At 39.9% G+C, this 15,678-nt stretch overlaps 1 protein-coding gene across 2 annotated transcripts in view; it reads left to right on the top strand.

Moving 5' to 3' along the window:
* Nucleotides 1-15,678, top strand: part of LOC118807946 (coiled-coil domain-containing protein 148-like) — a 95,158-nt gene that overhangs the window by 20,916 nt on the left and 58,564 nt on the right. For both annotated transcript variants that reach the window (XM_036570163.1, XM_036570155.1), the window contains exons 6-7: nucleotides 4,794-4,888; nucleotides 6,833-6,978. In XM_036570163.1, coding sequence (XP_036426056.1) covers nucleotides 4,794-4,888; nucleotides 6,833-6,978 — 241 coding nt within the window. The remainder of the gene's footprint in view (nucleotides 1-4,793; nucleotides 4,889-6,832; nucleotides 6,979-15,678) is intronic.

The raw sequence follows: 15,678 nt of genomic DNA, 5'->3' as shown, positions 1-15,678 counted from the left end.
AAGATATGCAAACAAAGGATGCCACACTGACATAAAGCACACAGAGAATTTGCAACGATTCATGAAACAAGACATATGACAGATTGCTTCATGTAATCTACTACATACATAATGCCAAATGTGTTGTTTTAAGCTGCACTATGTAAATTTTGGAGATTTGGAGGCTCTTGTGGAAATGTCTAATTGCACACATGTGGAAGAACATTTTGTGACATGGTTGTGCTTCAGACTCCCCTGAACGGATGAATCTGATGATTGCAAGTGCGTTGAAAAACATTCAAAGAGAACTCAGTCAAAACTTGGTGAGGGGCGTGTCTTCTGAGGATGTAAGTGAATTTTCAACCAATGTCATCGTATCTTCATCAGTATAATGTTGATTTTGCATTTGAGACCTAATCATCAAGCCGGACTTTCTTGTGGTAAGAAAAAACTGCCACAAAATCTGACCCCACGCCTCTGACTCTTAAATGAATAATTCAGGGTGACTCGCGGCAGAGCACGCACACTTATTTTAGTGTGTTTTTCCTTCTGGCTCACTAACTCTGGTCGTACACTACACAACTTTTAAAATCTTAACAGATTTCTAAAATGGAGAGCATCACAAACTTAACGTCAGTTTGTCACAGAATTTCTAGTTTTTTTGTTGTGAGGCACTCACACTAGGCCACAAGGCAAAGACAGAGTAAAACATACATAGTGAATTTTGGCTACCAATAAGAAGTCAAACTCCCAGATCTCCTCAGATCACATGACACGAACAAAGATATAAACTTACCAAATCAGATCTGTTTATGCTTTTATGTGCAGTGAAAGTGTTAATCTGGATTATTCTGGGGGTTGAGAAGCGCTGATACAGTGAGAGCTGGAGAAATGTTTCACTACAAACTGGCAGCTGAGCTGAAATTGTAAAGAGAGTGACCTGACATCTGGATCCAAACATTATAAACATGATATCGGCTCTTATCTGCCTGTGTTTTACACGCAACTCCTGTCTTGTTCAGGCAGTGTGCATGCATGTCTCTTCGCCTGTTTCTCCGCTCTTCTAGCTCTCCGGTTGTCTGTTCTTTGAATTGTTCACTGAGTGCATCTCTGACCTTCTCACACTACAGGACTTGTGAACGTTTCGGGTTGTAAATATCAAACATTTGATAATATCGGAGGGACTAAGAGGGATAAAGATTCACTCGTTTCTCCGCTGACACTATCAGATAATCTGCGCCTTCAGTTGCTAATTGTGAAAATTAGTCACAAGGGGCAAATTGGGGTTAAAAGCAGGCAAAGACTGTGTAGTGTAGGCTCAGCTTAATGCTACTATTTTCAGTTTTAACAAAAAAAACTTACATATTGCAGCTTTAAAGAACACAATAACCACAAATGCTAAAGCATCAGTTTTGCAAAAAAAAAATGTAGCCAGTCAGCCAAGACATGTTTGATGTCTGAAGTTTGCTTCATTTTAGTTTTAGACCACAGATACAAAGCTAATGTGGCTAACAAGTCATGGAAGCAGTATTGAAACATGAACTTTGTCCTTATTTTTGCTCATTTTCACAGACATCAATGTGTCGTACAGTGTCAGAAACCACATTACTTGTTCTCTACATTAGCTTCGCAGTTCCGGTGTAAAACTAAAGAAGGACAGCTGGTGATTCAGCCTGTGGATGTACATGCCACAGTGGTGGATACTGGGAGTTGTAGTTCACAGGTAGCTGCGAATAGCAGGCGGAGTAATTCACAGGAAGGTGACACTCTAAAGTTTCCTGTAAAAGGCCCCAGGCTCATCATCATGAGGCAGTCAGATATTTTATTCTGCTGCAGATCGGGAGCTGCGCTCTGGCCACTCAGGCAAAACGGGGCGAGATAGATGAGGCAAGGCCGCTGATTGCATTTTTCTGGCCGGAGGAGAGGAAAAGCTGGGATGAGGCGGAGAGAGAGGGAGGGCGAGTAAAAATGTACATAGCAAAGCGAAGGTGGATAAGAGGAGGCGGTGGAGTGGAGGAGAGATAAAAACAGTGAAAGATGATAGGGAGAGCAAAGTAGATTCAGGGAAGAGGAAGAAGATAAGAGATAAGGGCACACACTCTTGAAAGAGAAAGCTCCAGGTGAAGCCATTTTAAGGTTCTTCACCATGGTACATTAAGCTGTCAGGCGCAAGCCTTTTATAGAGGTTCATGGAGTTTATATGACAGCCCTGGGGATATTTATGCTTTACTCTTTATGTTTTTGGTGTAGTTGCCATGTTGGCCGGGTACTTTGTGTTTAGATTAATATATGGACAGGTCTCAGTACGTCGCCTGTCAAAAGTCTGGGAATACCTCGCTTTCTTTGGAAGATTTCAAAGTATTGTTTTATTTTTACTCTTATTTTTCACTTAACCCTTTAAGCTCTGAGGCTTTTATTCAGTTATTCATTTTAAAATGTCAGTTATTAATTTGCAAGTGACTTTTACACTTACTGAACTATTCATAATTGTAATGCTTCATTCATTAAATAATGATCAAATATTATTTTAGATACAGTGCCAGTAGCAATGAGTCATTCATTCTGTCACCCATCCATTGACCACCCTCACCACCCCTGTTAGAGGTTTAGTTCAGTCATGGTCTGTAAGAAGAGCTAGGCTTTCATTTTTAATTCAAATGAAGATGCTAAAAACACAAATCACGCCTTTAAAATGTCAGGAAAACCAACAAAGAACAACAGCAACAACATGGAAGACAAATTCACCCAGTTTTTTGGAGGTGAAGGTTGGTTTTGAAGATGTACTACAGCCTGTAATAGAAAGGAAGCATTATGCTACAGTAACTGCAGTTGTCAAATGGAAATGATGTAATGGAGCTCTAAACTAAGCCCTACGTTCTACTGCAATTTTACAGTGTTTCTGAGTTTTACCCTCAAAAATCAATAGTCCGACATACCCTCTGTTTTTGTGTTAAAATGTTCTTTCGACCACTGAAATATAAAAGTTCAACCTCAAAACGAAGGCGAAGTAGACTTTCATCTTCCAGCCTAGATAAAGCACAAATTAAAACCAGAATCTTTCCATTATTCTCATTATTTTATAGCTGGATAAATGAGTGCTTTTGAGAGGATTTTAGTGGGCTTAGAATGAATGTTTCTGTCCTACAGTAGTCAACCACAGTTTTGCTTTAACAGCAAAGATGCAGTGCTTTGAGAGGCATTTGAAAACTTTGGTCCGTTGTTTACAGTACATTAGTTTGCAGTCATATGGTGACAGGTTCTGCAAAGGGAAATAAGATGAGGCAAGAGGCTAACGCATAAAGTTTTCAGGAATCTAAAAGAAAGGCCCAAAATTCTTTCCCACACCCCTTGGCCCACAAAAAGGCAGTGTTCAAAGAGTTAAAGGGGGTGTTAGTGTAGGTAAAACAGTAAAATGTGCAGAGCAGGAAGACTAGAGCAGCAGGCCTTGGAAACACTGCAAGAGAGTAACTAGCAAACTTTCTGCTGCTGCATACTGCACGATGGTGTTAATGAATTGGACGTCAGGGTTTGTGGGAGGATGTGTGTGTGTGTGTGTGTGTGTGTGTGTGTTCATGCCGTTTGCTTGTTACTGAATCCCACATGTATGCACCCCATTAACCTTGCCTGACTCACACATGCTCATTACCCCAAAGCTATCACTGCCCTTCTCAAATCACACGCCACTACAGACCTGCAGGGGGCTTTCTCTCTCTCTCTCTCTCTCTCTCTCTCTCTCTCTCTCTCTCTCTCTCTCTTTCTCTCGCCCCCCCCTCTCTCTTTCTCTCTCTTTCTCTTTCTCTCTTTCTCACTTGTGCACTCTCTCATGCACACTCATGTACACTGGCAGTTAAAAGTTTGGGCACACTTAGCTTTTCAAAACGTTTTCAATACAAATGAGCATGTCCCCTTTGTCAGTTTGCAACTCGTTAACGTATTAAAGACTAAGCAGGTTTTGTCAGAGCAAATAACTATTTGTGACAATAATAGAGACAGTACTATTTTGTGAATAATGCCAAATTTGCTCATGTTATGCTTTTGTTATGATGTCAGCACCTATCAGCACTCAAACCTACCTGTTTAAACTACGTTTGGGCCAAAAGAGTCTCATGTGCTTCTAAGAACACTTTGGAAAAGAAAATCTCAAAGCATTATTAAGGCAAAACCTGCTCTTCATATCAAGGACGTATTAGTAAGAGCTGATTTATGTTAACAGAATCCTTGCAGGGATTTTGTCATAATTAAACCTTTATACGGCCAGAGACGCAAAGTTTTGTTACACTCTTCTATAACTCAACCAGTTTGCACTGAAGTCCCTGTAGTTACTGAATAATAAGCCATAGAATGTAATAAGCCTGGGATTTTAAGGGGTTAAATGTGTATTCCAGCCTAAAACTAGCATTTGTCATATTTTGTATGACAAATCTGAGTAATCATTTGCTTTATTGAGGTAGAAGTAAGAAATTAATATTGAATTATCTCATTCTTATGCCAGGATAAGGATTGGGAAAACTGCTGTTGCTGTTCTCTTTGATTTGATTGGTGAAATCTCTCAATACCAGTGTGTTTGCTCAAATGTAGCCCTTTTGTTGCAGCTCCTTTAAAGGCCCAGTCTGGAATCCCAGCATCTGGCAGGCTGGATTTTCCTACAGCACTTACAGAAGCTTTCAAACAGCGAGAACACTGCAAGATCACAATCACTGCAACCACAATACGTACATTAACCACATGCTGTATTAGTGACTAAGCTGAGAGCCAGGCCTGGCCATCTGTGGCGCTGTGTGGGCAGTTCTTGATGCATGTTTGTCCCATTTCAGAGAGAGAGCAGAGGCTGATATCAGGAGCTTTCTGAACAGAAACAGCTTGGAGGTCCAGGAGGATGGAGACGTTCTGAGTGAGCTACTGGAGTATGGTAATAGTGTTATAATAGTGTTATAATAATGATGTTGGTTGAATTTATGATATTATTGTAATATAATATTAAACAAATAGTCCCATTAAAGAAACCCATCAGTTTTACACCCAGATTAAGCTTAAGGCTTAACTAAATAGGTTTTTTCAGTGATGAATCATTAAAGCTTTATGATTTAGTCCAAGACTAAGCTTAACCCATGTCCAGAAAACCTATTCTTAATATACATTCTTATAAATAAGGGATCAATAATTGATTAAACCATTAAACTGCAGTGTCATTGTTCAGTTATTGAAGGAATTCTCCAGTGTTTTAATGAAAATACTGTCTGTTGCTCCTGATTGTGTGGTCAGTTATCACTTGAACAGAAAGCCTCTTTGCTCAAAGCACACTTATAATAGAAGCCAGTAGGCAGTTGCTTCAGCTGCTTTATTATTAAGACATATTACTCCATAACTGCTATGAATTATTCAGTAATTACTACAAAACTAATATGTAAATGATGTTGGTATGAGAGAGAGGAACTGGAGTGTAGGCCCAAAAAGGTTCGTAACACTTGCACATCTCATTTACAAAAACTGTTCTACAAAGAACCATGCTTTTAAAGGTTCTTCTATGGCATTGCTCCAAAGAAATCTTTCTGGCACCTGTGTTCCACAGCTCAGTTTTGGATAGGGGTGGTTCAGAATTTCCGAACACTTTATTTGAAGGCTACCCACTTAAGGACATCATAACACATGCATAAGCACTGAATAACATATTAATAAAGCAATACTTGAGACGTTATGAGCAGCTTATGTCAGTAATCACAAGATACCATAAGCTGAAGTAAATGATATTGTATTGACAGAAGGGTTTTGTACTTTCACTCGTGTAGAACTACGTAGAACAGATATTAACTTCTTAACTAGAACTTCCTTCTATTATTTCTATTATTTGGTAATTATGCTTCACAATATTGTTCTAAATGCATCAGCTGTCCATAACTTTAGTTTAAGATGCCTTATATCAATGCAATATCATTTACCTCATAGAAAATCTCATGTCATCTTGTGGTTTCCAGCATAAGCTGGTCATAAATATTCAAATATTGCTTCGTAAATATGTTATTCAGTGCTTACATATGTGTTATGTAGTATATATGTAGGCAGCCTTTAAAAAAGTCTTGCTGAATTTTCTTTTAATGTTATATGTTGTCATAATGAAGAACCATGAGATGTCTGAACTCCACCAGAGGGCAGTGTAGAACCTGCATCTTATGTTTTGATCAGCATTTCTTATCTGTTAAGTCCAAAGAAGTAAGCATAGAATGACTACTGCAGGCAGCTAAAGGATATCATGCTGCACCAGTAAAGGGTCTTTGGCACAGAGTATGGAGATACAAAGCACAGCTATAGCACATAGGAAGCATTGCATAAATGTGCATATAAATAAGAAACTTAAGCTCATGTTATACTGTAATTGTATAGATTTGATGGAATAAAAATTTCAACATCATTTAGTGAATTTATTGTTTCAAAATTGTCTGTTTAGCTTAAAGAATTTTAGATTGAAATCTTTCTTGGTGTAAATTCAAGCAACACTATGGATTTGTTCTCTGGTTCTTGGTTTAATATAGTAGTCGTGTAGCAATAGTAAGATGTTAAGTGGTCTCCCCGATGTCATCCACCTGACAAGTCCAGTGTGTCTCATACATTTTTTGTGGGGTGGGAGGTATTATTTTAATATTTTCTTAATAATTGCTTATGAATTAATTTGTCAAATGTGACTGATTATTATCAATTGATTATCAATTATTAAATTCCTTTTCTAATGACTAGCGTTACTACTACTATTTCTCTGCATGATGTATGTGTGATATTTGTACATATGTGTGTATACTTGCATAAATCTGTTTGTGTGAATCATCGGTGTTCATGTGTTGGTGTATGTTGATGTGTGTAGAGTTGCATTTGGAGCAGGAGCGTAAGGCCTTTCGATTGGCCACAGTAGATCCAGTGTGCCAACTAAGAGAGGACCTTCTCTACAGAATGACATCAGGACCCCCAGCAGCCAATCAGAATTCAGAGTGGGAGCAAGTCCTTCAGCAGGTAACCAGTCAGAACACAAGCAGATGGCCATAATTTATATGCATATACACTGCGCTCACAGTATCAGCGAACACTGCTGGTTTGTGCATGACTCAGCATTCCCTCATACACTCACTACAAACAGACTATGACACTATGTACATACACAATCTTCAAGGACATTGGCTCTGTATAGAACTGTGAACACTCAAAGAACCATTTCACTGTTGTCAGAGCAAAAGCTTGTATCTCCAAAATGGGAACTTTACAGAAGAAGGAAAAAAACTTCTTTACTTTTAATGTAAGTCAATGGAACCAGAATTTTTTCTAAGTAATTTTGGGTTTCTTTTGGTCCAATCATCATGAAATTTATACAGAATGTGTAGAGCAAAAGGTATTTTTTTCAAATTATATCAAAAACTGAAAAATGACAAAAAGGATACAAGGTTTTGTTCTGACAGCAGCGATTTGCATGCTTAAAGCACCAAAAATGGTTTTATATCTTTTATATTATAGCACCAAAAATGGTTCTGCTATTTTTACAATGTTAATCTTGTAACAAAAGAAGAACGCTTCTTGGTGCTATATAGAATCATTGTCTAAAAAGTTCCATATAGAACCACATACAACACATTCTCCATCAGTCTGAAGAACGATTTTGCCATGCAAAGAACCATTTAAGCATGCAAATTGTGCTTTGAGTGTTCATGGTTCACTGTCTTTTCTAAAGAACGCTTGAAGGACCATCTTTTTTAAGAGTGGACATAGACCACCACACCACTCTACGTCTTTCTCTCTCTCTCTCTCATTCTTAACTCTTTTTTCACTCTCTTTTATCTTCTCTCCTGTGTCCCACTCCCTTCTCTCTCTTGCTCTCTCTTTTTTCGTTCATCCTCCCTCTCGCTCTCTCCTTCTCTTTCTTTCTCTTTACTTTTCCATTCCTTCTCTCTATCCTCTCTCACACTGTCTCTCCCCCTTTCTCTCTTGCTCTCTCTCTCTTTCTCCTTCTCTTTCCTTATTATTTCCTTCATTCTCTTTTCTCTTTCTTTGCTCTTTTCTTTCTTCTTTCTTTCTCTTTCACTCTCTCTGTCTCTTGCCCCCCCCCCATGTGTCACAGTCTATAGGGCTCTGTTTGCTTTATAAAGGCAGACTCATGTTTGTGTACTGTCTCGTTCACTTGCAGCAGCAGGCTGATGTGAACAGTACAGACACAATGGAGCAGAACTTTTCCCAGCCAGAATAATCCCCAAACACTCGTCCACACAGCCAGATCAGACATATACGCCCTCACACACAGACACACACACACACACACACACACACACACACACACACAGACACACACAGACACACACACACACACACACACACACACACACACACACATACATACACACACACATACTCACACACACACACACATACTCACACACACACAGACACGCAGACACACACACATACTCACACACATACTCACACACACACAGACACACACACACACATACTCACACACACACATACTCACACACACACAGACACGCAGACACACATACACACACACATACTCACACACACACAGACACGCAGACACACACACATACTCACACACATACAGACACACACACACACACACACACAGACACACACACACACACACATACTCAAACACACACACACACACACACACACACAGACACACACACACATACTCACACACACACACACACACAGACACACACACGCAGACACACACACACATACTCACACACACACACACACAGACACACACGCACAAACAGACACACAGACACACACACACACACACAGACACACACACACACATACTCACACACACACACACACAGACACACACACACAGACACACACGCACAGACACACACACACACACACAGACACACACACAGACACACACAGACACACACACACAGACACACACACACACATACTCACACACACACACAGACACACGCACAAACAGACACACACACACACAGACACACACACACACATACTCACACACACACACACACACACACACACACAGACACACGCACAAACAGACACACACACACACACACACACACACACTCACATACTCACCCACACACATACACATATGCATACAGACATAGACAAAGACAGACAGAGGGAAAGAGAGAGAGAGAGGGAGGGGGAGAGAAAGAGAGCATGTGATAGCTGTGCACTGAAAAAACGAAGCTTTAATGCACATGTTTAGTGTCAGTCAGTTGTACGTGAGAAAAGTGTTACATTCATGCAATTCCTGCTAAAATAAAACTATTGTAAAATAATCTTGATATATTTCATTTGTGTGCAACCTACTGACACATTTATACCATGTTAAGCCGAAGCAAAACTGTTTTCAGTGTGTGCTGTGTGTACAGTGATGAAAAAAGTTGGTCTACTCAATTAATGTGACATTTCTTAATTCTGCTCAGTTCTGCACTTTTAAATATAATAAACTATCAAAACCAAAAGTATCAAAAGCAAAAAAAAAATGTGAATTAATGTACTGATATTTTACAATTATAGTTTAGAAACTAAAAAATAAAAAAAACATGGCAAAATTGTCCCTCAAATGTCATTGATCAGCCAAGACATGTTAAGTGTCTGAAGTTTGCTTGTTTAGTTTTGCACTGGAGCTGCTAGACTTACATGCTAACATGTAATGGAAGCATGCTATTGTATTTCTTAACAGTGTATGACATTGTCTAATAAAATGGACACAATATTGTTACATGGCTAAAAACAGTTTCCACAGTTATGCTGAAGGGTTTGTCTGTATTTTGATCCATTTTTATTAATAATTGTCTGCTACAGAGTGTCAGAAACCACATGAGAATGTCTAACCGTGATTACACAACAACATAAAGTTTAAGGTGAGAGTTTGATGATATAAGCATGGAGTTTGAACGATGCTAAACTGGTGACTATGAACCTCCATTGCTTGTTCGCTACATTAGCCTTATAGCTCCAAGACAAAACCTAAAGATGCAAAGTTCACAGAAGTGGCTACATGAATTCAGGCAATATTCCAAGGAAATGACTAGATTAATCCAGTCAATATTCCACAGAAGTGGATACATGAATCCAGTCAATATTCCACAGAAGTGGATACATGAATCCAGTCAATATTCCACAGAAGTGGCTACATGAATCCAGTCAATATTCCACAGAAGTGGCTGCATGAATTCAGGCAATATTCCACAGAAGTGGCTTCATGAATTCAGGCAATATTCCACAGAAGTGGCTACATGAATCCAGACAATATTCCACAAAAGTGGCTTCATGAATCCAGACAATATTCCACAGAAGTGGCTACATGAATCCAGACAATATTCCACAGAAGTGGCTACATGAATCCAGTTAATATTCCAGAGGTGGCTACACGAATCCGGTCAGTATTCCACAGAGGTGGCTACATGAATCCAGTCAATATTCCACAGAAGTGGCTACATGAATCCAGTCAATATTCCACAGAAGTGCCTATGTGAATACAGTCAATATTCCACAGAAGTGGCTACAGGAATTCAGGCAATATTCCACAGAAGTGGCTACATGAACCCAGACGATATTCTACAGAAGTGCCTATGTGAATACAGTCAATATTCCACAGAAGTGCCTATGTGAATACAGTCAATATTCCACAGAAGTGGCTACATGAATCCAGATGATATTCCACAGAGGTGGCTACATGAATCCAGTCAATATTCCACAGAGGTGGCTACATGAATCCAATCAATATTGCCTGGAATTCCAGGCTACACTAACTTCAACCGTAGCAACCAAAATTTCAGCTTTTGTAGACAATATAAAAGCATTTTCCATGTGAAGAGCAGCCAGATGTCCCCACAATGATAAACTGTTGATGCTTTCATCATTTTTCACTCACAGAAAAAACATACTAAACTGTCACTGGGGTGGGATCCCTCACATCACTTTGGTGGTACCATTCAGTACCTTTATGTAAGGAACATAATTCCTCTCTTGACTCCAGGCTTTGTGTTTTATATTTCTGTTTTAAAACGTTAGGCTTTGAAAAGGTATAGATATGCATGTTACCCCTGGGAAAGTGAATGCATGTACCTTTAAAGCTTATTCACTGTACACCATTGGGCTTTGAGACCATTGTTGTACCTTGGAAGGTACATTTACATTGATTGTAGCTGGAAAAAGGAACCTCCACAGTGCCTTTTTTCTGACATTGTGGAGACATTTGGTCCCCACAAAGAGCTAAACTCATGTGCACACATACACACATATTGCAGACTGTATCAGTGATTCTGTAACAGAGCTAGAGAAAAATGGCGAGTTCAGTCTTTTCCAACAAAAGTGTTTTTGTGTGAATCTACTAGTTTTGTCCTGAATGTGAGTAATTACATCGATTTCTAAGACTCACTGTCCCCAGCACACAGTGGAGTGGAGAGGGTGAGCTGTGGGGAGCTAGAAAAAGCTCACACCTCCCTCTGCAGTTTTCCACTGGAGAAAAATCACCCAGGACCACGTAAACCAACATTAGCACGCCTTATCACCTCATCGCTAACATTTTAATACACCTCTTCTCACATCGCATAGCTTTTGCTCTGGATGTAATGATATTATGCTTTTTGGCCTGGCTATGATTATGAAATTCCACACCTGGGCCACAAACACGGTGAGTGTGGTGTAATAATACTGATGGAAATGGGAGCAGAGTTCAAATACTGTATGTTAATGGATTTGGTGCTAGACAGATGCTGTCAGAGGGGGCAGGAGCTCAGAGACGAGAGAGATGAGTCATCTAATCAGCTCACTCTCTCTCTCTCAGCACTGTGTGGAAATGGAAGCGTCATCTTCTCTCTCGCTTCTCTCTCCATCTTTCTCTCCCCGTCTGTCTTTCTCTTCTCTGTCTCCATCTTTCTCTTCTCTCTCTCCATCTTTCTCTCCCCTCTCTGTCTTTCTCTTCTCTCTCTCCATCTTTCTCTCCCCTCTCTGTCTTTCTCTTCTCTCTCTCCATCTTTCTCTCCCCTCTGTCTTTTTCTTCTATCTCTCCATCTTTCTCTCCCCGCCTGTCTTTCTCTTCTCTCTCTCCATCTTTCTCTTCTCTCTCTCCATCTTTCTCTCCCCTCTCTGTCTTTCTCTTCTCTCTCTCTCCATCTTTCTCTCACCTCTGTCTTTCTCTTCTCTCTCTTTCTTTCCCTTCTGTCTTTCTCTTCTCTCTCTCTATCTTTCTCTCACCTCTGTCTTTCTCTTCTCTCTCTCCATCTCTCTCCCTTCTGTCTTTCTCTTCTCTCTCTCTCCGTCTTTCTCTCCCAGTCTGTCTTTCTCTTCTCTCTCTCCATCTTTCTCTCCCCTCTCTGTCTTGCTCCCTCTCTCTTCTCTCTCCTCTTTTCTCTCTCATCTCCTCTTTCTTTCTTTCTTTCTTTCTTTATTTCTTTGTTTCTCATTCTCTTGTTGGGTGTCTTTTTTTCTTATCATTCTCTTTCTCTCTTTTTCTCATCCTCCTCTCTCTCTTACCTCTTTCTCTCTCGCTTCTCTCCATCTTTCTCTCCTCTCCCTGTTTTTCTCTGCCAATCTCTGTCTCTCTCTCTCTCTCTCTCTGTCTCTCGTTCTCTCCCCCGTGTCTCTGTCTCTCATGAATGTATGAGAGGATTCGCTACATTTCAGGCTTCACAGACTTATATAAAAGTAAAGTTATGTATGTTTTTAAAATCCATCTTGCCAGAGCGGTCACGCTCAAACCAGTTGATCTCTCTTACAGTGAGAAAGCGGCCTTCGTTCTCCAGAAGCTTTAAAGCTATTTGGTCCTAAGTGCCTTGCTGAAGGGCATGCAGGCAAAACTCCCCACTATGAGTCGGGACTGCTGATAGAGTTCACCTTCTGCCAGCTCCTAATAAATGATGCTAAAAGCCTGGTGTGGTGGGTGTGTGACGGAGCCACACAGTCATTCCTTTAATACACAAAAACTTGGATTATTTAGACCAGTGTTGGGACGCCGTGTAAAATGAAAATAAATGTAAATACAAACAGAATGCAATGGTTTGCCAATCTAACAGATCCAAATTTTACTCACAATAGAACATAGAACACATATCAGATATTGAAAGTGAGACATTTTACCATTTCATGAAAAACTTTAACTTATTTAGGGCTTGATGGCAGCAGCGCATCTCAAAAAAGTTCGGACAGGGGCAACAAAAGGTTGGAAAAAGTAAGTGGTACTAATAAAAAACAGATGGAAGAGCAATTTGCAACTCACATGTCTGGGTATAAAAAGAGCATTTTAGAAGTGCAGTCTGAAGGCCAACGGTCAATATTGAATGCTCGTAATCTTCGGGCCCTCTGGCGGCACTGCATTGAAAACAGGCATGATTCTGTATTTGAAATCACTTCATGGGCTCAGGAACACTTCTAGAAATCATTGCCTGTGAACACAGTTCGCTGTGCAATCCACAAATGCAAGGTAAAGCTGTGTCATGCAAAGACGAAGCCATAAAGAAACACTGCTGTCTTCTCTGGGCCAAAGCTCATTTAAAATAGACTAAGGCAAAATGGAAAACTGTTCTGTCAGATGAATCAAAATTTGAAATTCTTTTTGGAAATGATGGACGTTGTGTCCTGCGAACTCAAGAGGAGAGGGACCATCCAGCTTGTTATCAGCGCACAGTTCAAAAGCCTGCATCTCTGATGGTATGGGATTGCATTAATGCCTATGGTGTGGGCAGCTTACACATCTGGAAAGGCACTATCAATGTTGAACAGTATATAGAGGTTTTAGAACAACATATGCTCCCATCCAGACAGCGTCCCTTTCAAAGAAAGCCTTGCATATTTCAGCAAGACAATGCGAAACCACATACTGCATTCATCACAACAGCATGGCTTCGCAGAAGAAGAGTGCGGGTGCTGAACTGGCCTGCAGTCCAGACCTTTCACCAATAGAAAACTTTTGGCGCAACATGAAACGAAAAATCCGGCAAAGAAAACCCAGGACTGTTGAGGAGCTAGAATCCCACATCAGGCAAGAATGGGACAACATTCCTCTCCCAAAACTCCAGCAATTGGTCTCCTCACTTCCCAGATGTTTACAGATTGTTGTTAAAAGAAGAAGGAATGCTATGCAATGGTAGATGTGGCCCTGTCCCAACTTTTTTGAGATGCATGGCTGCCATCAATCTAAATGAGTTAATATTCTTAATGAAATGGTAAAATGTCTCACTTTCAACATCTGATACTTGTTCTCTCTTCTATTGTGAATAAAATATGGGTCTATTTGATTTGAAAATCATTGTAATCTGTTTTTATTTACATTTTACACAGTCTCCCAACTTTTTGAAATTGGGGTTGTAGTTTGGCAACAAATTAGATACACAGTTTCCCTCCTTACCCACATTTGTAGTCAGTCAGCCAAGACACGTTTAATATCTGAGGTTTGCTTCTTTAGTTTTACACTGGAGCTGCAAGACTAATGTAGCTAATATGTAACAGAGCACTGTGCAAACTGCATTCCTAAATCATTACACACAGGCATCAAACAGTGCCAAATTATCTTACATAGACCTGCTTCTGTGGTTTCAGAGGCTATATGACACACTGTTATTTATACAAAATTAACAACGGTGTAAAAATAGAATGGAAATTGTGTAAATGTAATTTTTTTTTACTGAGCTATTGCTTTAAGTGCTATGCCAAGTGGGAAGTTGACAGTGTGTAAGAAGGGTATGGACCTTAAGAACTCACATGATTTCAGCAAGGCGAGTTTCCACATTCAAACGTTAGTGCTATTTTTCCTACAAACAATCATTTGCAGATTCAGCTACTAAATACTGTCCACTGCTTAAGTAACAGTGAGTTGATCTAAGTTGAGTTTCCCTAACAAAGATGATTCTTACATGGTAGAGAGAGCATCATAGTGAGCACTCTCTCCATCAGTTAAGATGATCTTAACACTAAGAGTCTTTTGGGATACTGGGTCCCAGTTATTGTGTTCTGCGCAGTGGGGCTTGTAGCAGAAATGTAATCTCTCAAGAAAAGAAGTCACTCTTCTTTGAGAGACCCCCGATGACCCAACCCCACATCAAAGGAAAATCCTTTTCAGATTCCAGAGATAAAAACCTGATTCCTACAACACATAATGCTTTTGAAGTGCTTTATCAAATGATGAGACAAATCCGGGAAAATGAAAATGCAGACAGGAAATTATGAGAAACATTTTTGTTTCCTGTACATGGTTTTCAATTTCCTTTTGAATTGCATCCTGTATCAGACACACCTGGTGCCCCCTAAGACTGAGAGAGAGAGAGAGAGAGAGAGAAAGAAATAGAGATGAGTGGTCAGAGAATGCTGCATATTTCCCTTTGACTGTAATTCCAACATAAAGAAAGCTCAGATCATATGTTTTTGCTCTGTGGTAGAGTGTTAGATCATCAGAATCATAATAAAATCTCAAATCTCTAAAATGGTAACTTCATAGGAGAAATTGAAATGTTTAATGTGCGTTAATGTAATTTTTATTCCAAGGAATGTTGGTCCAAATGTAAAAGGCAGCAGGCCTTTGACATACTTTGAAATCGTCATCTGCCCTTTACACACACACACACACACACATCATCTAAACCGCTTATCCTACTGGGTCACGGTGGGGTGCTGGAGCCTATCCCAGCTGTCATTGGACGATCTGCCCTTTACATTATGTCAAAATTT

This window comes from Colossoma macropomum, unplaced genomic scaffold (assembly GCF_904425465.1).
Source record: "Colossoma macropomum unplaced genomic scaffold, Colossoma_macropomum, whole genome shotgun sequence".
Classification (NCBI taxonomy): Eukaryota; Metazoa; Chordata; class Actinopteri; order Characiformes; family Serrasalmidae; genus Colossoma; species Colossoma macropomum.
This window is presented reverse-complemented; position numbering and strand designations above follow the sequence as displayed.